General features: G+C 33.5%; 1 protein-coding gene across 1 annotated transcript in view; it reads right to left on the reverse strand.

Moving 5' to 3' along the window:
* LOC106874628 (uncharacterized protein CXorf65 homolog) overlaps positions 1-857 on the reverse strand; it is a 125,435-nt gene extending 124,578 nt beyond the window's left edge. The window contains exon 1 of the mRNA XM_014922423.2: positions 772-857. Within this exon, the coding sequence (XP_014777909.1) occupies positions 772-814 (43 nt within the window). The 5' untranslated portion in view covers positions 815-857. The remainder of the gene's footprint in view (positions 1-771) is intronic.
* Between the last annotated feature and the right edge of the window lie 6,996 nt (positions 858-7,853).

A 7,853-nucleotide genomic window follows, 5' to 3' on the forward strand; every position in this document is an offset into this window, starting at 1 on the left:
ATGGATGGATGGATTTGAGGTTAACTGAAAGTCCTTTTACTTTTCTTTCTTGTTGCCATTCTGATTTCAGAACCATGATCCATTCCATTATACCTTCGTGTGTTAGTGAGTATGCATTTTAAATATACTTAATGGGAAAAAAACATATTACGATAGCAGCCTAACACAACCATAAAATGTATATATATATATACATATATATATGATAATTGATGGATAGATAAATGGATGGATGGATTTGAGGTTAACTGAAAGTCCTTTTACTTTTCTTTCTTGTTGCCATTCTGATTTCAGAACCATGATCCATTCCATTATACCTTCGTGTGTTAGTGAGTATGCATTTTAAATATACTTAATGGGAAAAAAACATATTACGATAGCAGCCTAACACAACCATAAAATGTATATATATATATACATAGATATATATATATTTCCTTCTATATATGTTTTCCTTCTATTTCTTTATCATTTTTCTTTTTCTACTACAACTTTAAATATTATAGTAATAATTTTACGTCTTTGAAACTTTCATTTCCATTTCTAAAATTTCTAAAAACGACCAAGTTTTGTTTATTGAAAATAATTCTTCAAGTTGTCACGAATATTTAAAAATATGGCAGCAATTATTTACCTTCCTTTGAAATTGTTGTTTATATGAAAAGACGCCGTCATTTTAAATCCGACACCACTATCAACCATAATGAAATACAGATTTTCAAACGTATATCACATTTTCTCTCTCCGTAAAACAGCTAAAGTGATATTTACCTATTATCCAATATTTGCAACCATCTGAAATCGCCATTAACATCCAAACATTCTAAGATATTCTTCCCAGCTCCAGCTGCTCTCTTGTCTTTCACAACAACTAAACGTCATACTCCAGCAACACAGACGCCTCACATCAAATCGGCCCTGAATACACGAGGAATTCAAAAATATCCTCAAACGGAGCTATTACAGTCTTAGTGGTTTCATGATCATTATACGAATTGAGAAGGCATTAATAATCGTCCGTTTCTTAAAGACGAGCAGGACAGATCTAGGACTCGTAAGGCCATTTCAGATGATAAGCCTCACCATAACTGATGCTGTCTTATGGCAAAGGCGTAATCTCAACTTAGCAAACCCTGTATCGTAAACTGGGCTTCCTATTCAGAGCTAGAAACATCTCAAGCTACAACAGATCTATAGAAGACCTACGATGGGGCGCTGCTCCCACATCTGTGAGGCTGTTGAAGCTACATACATAGACATCTAAGACCTCATTAAAAATACAGGCTAACCGATTAATTTCTATACACTCACTCATTAAAACACACCAAATTCTGATTCAGGTGTTCTGTCTCGTGCGATACAAATCTGACAGTGAAGGTTTCGTTCACATGCTCCTTCATTCGTAGGTTTGGCTTATATTTCTACTGCGTGACAGAATTTTATATACGATTTTAATTGTGATAATTTGAAGTGAGATGCAGTATATACTGAAATAAATGTAATTACATTCTCTGCTTATCAGAAAAATACAACATATTAATACAACGACTTTATCTATTAAACGCTATGCAAGAATTAGTCTTTTTTGTTCTTTTTTAGATAAGAGTACAATAACACGAAGTAACAAAGATGCAAATTTATGGTTGAAATATTTTTAAATTAAACATAAGTTTTTGTTAAAAATATTTCATGATCATTTTAAATAGATGGAATCTTCAGCTGCGGGAAACAGCTGAAGCCCCAAATCTCACAACCCAAAGTTATTACCTAGCTGTAATAACGCTGCAAAAATTATTTATTTATTTATTTATTTATTTATTTATTTATTTATTACGTACGAAAATATAGAAAACACACTTTCAAAGCTGAACGGACGTTGTAAAATATCAATTACTGATCGATTCATGTTGTTTTTAAAGATTAATGAGTGGACAAAATTCATGAAGCAAGAATGTGTATATTTTGTATGATTAACGATCTGTATGTGTGTGCCAGTATTTTTCCTGGTGTGGGTTCTGGATATATTAGACATGAGTAAGGTGGCATCGATAAGTATGAAACATTTAATTAATGGTAAAAACTCCGTCGCTTATAGAAGAAAAATAGAATTAGAACAATGAATACCATTCTCATTTGGACAACAATATTCTAAGAAAACTCCATTTCGATATTGTTTTTACACGGAATTCAAACATTTAACCACCATGATACATCAACCAGGACTCGGTACAATTCACTACGGGTGCGGAACTTATTGTGTGTGTATGTGTGTGTGTGTGTGTGTGTGCGTGCGCGCGTGTGACTGCATGTGTCCTTGTGTGCGTGTACATAGCAGATAGTCAACATATAGAAACACTAATGTAATCAGCCATTTCGTTCACTTGATAACAAATGAGATTCATAAAAACGGTGGCTCGGTGAAGCAACCCTAAAGGGAAGCAAAAATAATAAATGCTATTAATATCATGTTAGATAATTGAAGAGAGATATTAGAATTGTATCAAACAGAGACTTTACAAATAGTTGTAATTAATTGTCTAGACACGGACAAATGAAAGAAAATTTAGAAAGGAATATTACAGATGAATTAGATTAATGTCTGAAGCAGCTAAATATGAGAAAATATCTAAAAAATGGTAAAAGTTATGATAGCTACTCTCGATGTTCAAGTAGTAAGTTATATTATTCTCAACTGGACGGTAAGTAAATTAACAAGGTTAAACAGGAAAACAAGAAAAATAATGATTGCAATTAGATTAGCCAAACTTTGGACACGGAAATATTCTATTGAGCAGGAATACGCCTTCGCGCTGGCAGAATCGTTAGCACGGCAGGAACAATGCAGCTAAACATTTTGCGTGTCTTTACATGCTCAAGTTCAAATTCTGCCGAAGCCGAATATTTGGCCCTGTGCTAAAATATATTCCCTACCCAGAAATTCCTGGCCTCGTGTCAAAATTTGAAGCCATTATATTGAGTACGGAATGTATTGGAATAAGCTTTCTGAAACGCAACAAAATATTTTTGAAATATGCATTCGGAGTAGGGCTACAGTCAAAGAATAAAGATAATCTAGTAATACGAATAAAATCAGATACAAAAGAAGGTAAAATTATAATTATAATTTTTTTAAAAGAAAATTACACCTAAGATCTTTGAGTGAGAAAACAAAGAGCTGAGAAGATCAACGGTGAAGAAGCACCAGTACATAAAAATCAAAAATCTAAAATTATTGTGAAACTTGAAATAACCAGACGGGTAGTCATGATGGATGTATAGGGCTTTGTATATTTGTACCCCAGTGGCACTTTGACGACATGCGCTGCTCTGTTAATAACAATAATCTTTTCTACCATAGGCACAAGGCCTAAAAGTTCGGGAAAGAAAGCCTACTCCTTTACACCGACCCCCGTACTCGACTGGTATTTATTTCATCGACTCCGAAAGAATGAAAAGCAATTTCAAACTCAGTGAAATTTGAACTCACGACATACAACCTGAAGAAGAAGAAGAAGAAGAAGAAGAAGAAGAAGAAGAAGAAGAAGAAGAAGAAGAAGAAGAAGAAGAAGAAGAAGAAGAAGAAGAAGAAGAAGAAGAAGAAGGTGGGGGGAGGAAGAATCAGGAAGCAGCAGCAGCAGCAGTGGCAGGAGGAAGCTACAAGTAAAGCCAGGAACGCCTTCCTCATCGATTTGTATGGCTTTTATTAATAACTTTTCCAGCAGAACGGAATTGTACCGGCAGCAGTTTCACAATGGACACAAGCCTTCCCATTTCTTTTACATGACCATCATAACAAAATGTTAGCGAAGCAAAAACAAATATATAAATCTTAGGTTTATTACCGCAAAATTTCCATTTCGATATGAACAAGTTGAGATAATTTAACATATCTACATGCAAAAATGCATTTAGTTTCCTTTTAATTATGTGGTAAAGCGGATATATATATATATATGTATTGCATGTGTACGAGATGTTTGTGATTATCCTGTGTATTGATAACTGCATCAAGGATTATTAATAATGACAAACTGTCTTGGTAGTGAGCAAAGATATAGCATTTGTACTTAAAGGTCAGTGTAAGATGCTTTGTCTTCGATATTCCATTTCAACTTCCGAGATGTTAATTCCCATAAAATTTATGTTTAAATCACAATGTTATTGACGTTAGTAGTTTTAGTTTTTTGTCCCCCATGTTTATATTTATAATTATTAATTTATTTTCTTTTTCACTTGTTGTATTATGTATTCTACATAGATACATACGCGTTACTATCCATTAGTTGTAATAGTCGCAATAGTAGAAGTTATAATATTTACCACAAAACGATGTAAATTACAATAAAAATTATTTCTAAAGCGACATCTAATGATTCTTATGTTTCCTTGTTGGAAATCGTTGCTGGAAATCACTGATGGAAATTTTAAAAAAGTATTTAAACGACACCGAGCGTGCATCTCCTGTATTTTCAGTGTGTTTAATTATCTTTTCTGTGAAAGGACCTTATTAGTTTTAATGCCAATCAGTGCAATATCTGAATGTGAACGAGAAACATTTGCTATTGTCTACCATTCAGTTTGTAAGGTTAGTGTTCTTCGGACAAAAGAATATATGGGGGACGTAGCCGCTAACGCATTACGAAACGATAATGGAGGAGTCCCAGCAGTCTTTTGATTCTAAATAGCAGCGCTGACATGCACGAAAAGCAGAAAAACAGAAAAACATGGATAAAGATATTGGGTGCGTGTGCGTGTGTGTGTGTAGGGGTGAGAGAGAGAGAAAGGAAATATATCCGGTTAATATATGCAAACAAGGTTGATTGTGCTGGTATGGACATGTGATATGAATGTACAATTGATTGGATGACAGATGCTGTATATTTAGTGTGGTATTTGCACGTAAGAACGCAATTCAATATCGAGGAGACGGGGACATTGATGATAATGCAGAAGAGGACGAGAAGGAGGAGAAAAACATGCCTGAAACCTCTAGAATATGACGCAATTATTTCGGTTCACTGCTATGTCCGCTGCTAAGGGAGCTTGACGTCTTGTAAACTTCTTTTGCTTGAGAGTATCTTGTATCTCAATGAGCCAAGCGTTCGAACTCGCATCGAACATCGCCGCCATCTCTGGGCTGCTGCCTCGTCTGAACCTCTTCATAGAATTCAGAATCAAGTTCTTCAAATGGCAGTTCGTCTTCTTTTCACTGGGTTAAAGCCTTTGACTCGTCATCGAAATGTATATTTATCATGTCCTTCATTTATTTCCATGGTTATTGCTCTGATGAAATTTCTAGTCGGATACCCTCTTTAATAACCTTTAAACATGTCATCTGCTTCTCTTCTCTTTTGATGTTCCTGTTAGTCATAAGTCATTTTATTCTAATAGCTTTTCTTAATAGCTATTATGATATTCCGTCCTTGAAGCTTTCTGCCAATCGGTATCTTTTGACTTTGCAAACCCCTTCTTTTCCTTCTTTGTAATTCCTCATTCTTCGGTGACGTCAAGACATTTTTCGTACAAAATCGTTAAAACCATATGTTCTATGATCATTGAAAATCTATGGCAATTCGGAACTGAAAAACGTTATAACAGTTTTTAAGTCTCCCACGAAATTCACAAACGAAACAGTATTCCACTGATCTATCACTGTTATCTTTACATTCACGAACATTCTAGAAAGTGTTATCCTTCAGATCATCTGAGTGAACATTACTCGCAATAATTCCATCAAGAATCCACATAATTCCAAATATACTTCGTCCGTATTGTTACTAAACCGAGCAACTATTCCACAACTTGGAATTTTCTTAATGAAGCGCCGCAAAGAGCAAAGAAATGATAATGACTTTCCAAAGCTACCATCTCCCTTCTTACCAATAACTCTGTGGAATAGCAGACATAACTAAATATTTGATTCGATAATGAAACACACACATGCACGTAAGCGCACAGTCAAAATAACACACTACATGCAGTAATATAATAGACCGCACACACGCGTGTGCGCAATAATATAACAATCCATACTCATACACATAAATATACATTAAGGTACAAAGAGACGAAGAAATACTCGGAGTTACGAAACATTCCGCAATAACATTTATTGCATTCGTACAACGCATAAAATAAATAACAAAAATGGCGCTCGATCTACTTGAAGCACTCAGTAAACCGATAAAACAGAAGTAAATTTCAATAAATGTGAATTCAATACTCAACAATATTGTATATCAGGCTTATCGTATTGATAAAATTCTATAGAAGAAGAGGAGGAGGATGGGAGGATGGGAGGAAGAGAAGGGGGAGAAGGAGGAGGAAGGCAGAAATATTAAGGAAAATCTTTTGTATTGTTTAAACTTTCAGTTGCTAAGTAATTTCACAATATTCCATTATTTTCAGCATTCTTCTTTCTTATTACACCAATGGCCAAATAAACCAAGTGTTATTGTTACTATTATCAACAGCCGTACTTTTCAAATCACAGATTCCAAGATCTATAAATTATAAAGACGCATACAATGTGGTATTTCTTTGTAGTTTTCTAAGATCTTACATTTCATACATTCTTCAAAGTTACATTGTTCAAAGAAGCAATGTTTATATCTATCAATATTCACGTTTTGTTCCTCCTCGTTTTACACTTATTACGTCATTGCGCCATTAGGGTTTTGCATCATAACAATTATTGCAAGGTTCTACATTGTATTGATTCGTCCTATATTTCTGGCAAATATGTCCGATGAATTCCTTAATGATCTTCGTTAACGATTGTTAGGCATCAAAGAAATATCGTTTGGGATATTCTTTCTGTGGAAATATGAAGGAAATATTGTTTTTCGTTGTCTCTATGTGAGAATTATCAACGAAAAATGCCGAAGTACCCGAAAAGCAAGTGTTCTACGTTTACTGGACAACTGATCTCTGAGTGACAAGATCAAACTTTAATAATACTCAGTCATTGCGACTTTGATACACAGTTCTGCTAGAATTGGTTCCATTAAGAAGTTGATAAGCAACGTTCTATTTAGTAATAAATAAGGATGTCAAACAGGAAGCAAAAAAGAAACAAATTAATTCTTTGGAAATATGGAAACACCAGGCTTCACACCACCAGAATAGAATTTTACTATGGAACTTGTAAACATATTGATTCACCAATACTTAAGTTTACATCACCTGTACGAAAAAAATGTATACACAAATATGTCAATAATATCATATTTAATAAAAGAAACATCGGAAATCTAACCAATGTGAAATATCCTGAGAGGAGAATATATTCATAATTAGGTAAGGACTGACATTCAATTCCTTTTCTACGAAGAAAACTCAGAGTATGCTCGGTCTTATTCACACCTCTCTTCTTCCGTATTTGTTTACACGAATGATGAAATCTATGCTTAAACGCGAATGGTGTTCATTACGTAACAGAACGAATTACAAGTAAATGTTAAAAAAGGCAATATATATCATTGTTATTTTTCTAATTTTACTTTGATGCTAAAAATTGAAGAATATCAGAAATATTTTTTTCTTATTCTTCATCATTCCCCTCTTACAATTCTTTATAGACATCATCTATATTTCTAATCACACATTTATTCTTTTTTTCACTCATGTTTCTTTTAATTGCCAGATGTTTTTGCTGGATAAAGCAAATAGCTCGTAATTTTCTTAAATATATGCAAGTTAAAACTCATACACAAAATAAGCTCTCTGTCATATATTTTTATCATTGTTGTCGTTGCTATATTTATTATTATTATAATCATTATTACTATTATTATTATTATTATTATTATTATTATTATTATTATTATTATTATTATTATTATTATTATTAT

Source organism: Octopus bimaculoides, chromosome 18 (assembly GCF_001194135.2).
Source record: "Octopus bimaculoides isolate UCB-OBI-ISO-001 chromosome 18, ASM119413v2, whole genome shotgun sequence".
NCBI classification, from domain to species: Eukaryota; Metazoa; Mollusca; class Cephalopoda; order Octopoda; family Octopodidae; genus Octopus; species Octopus bimaculoides.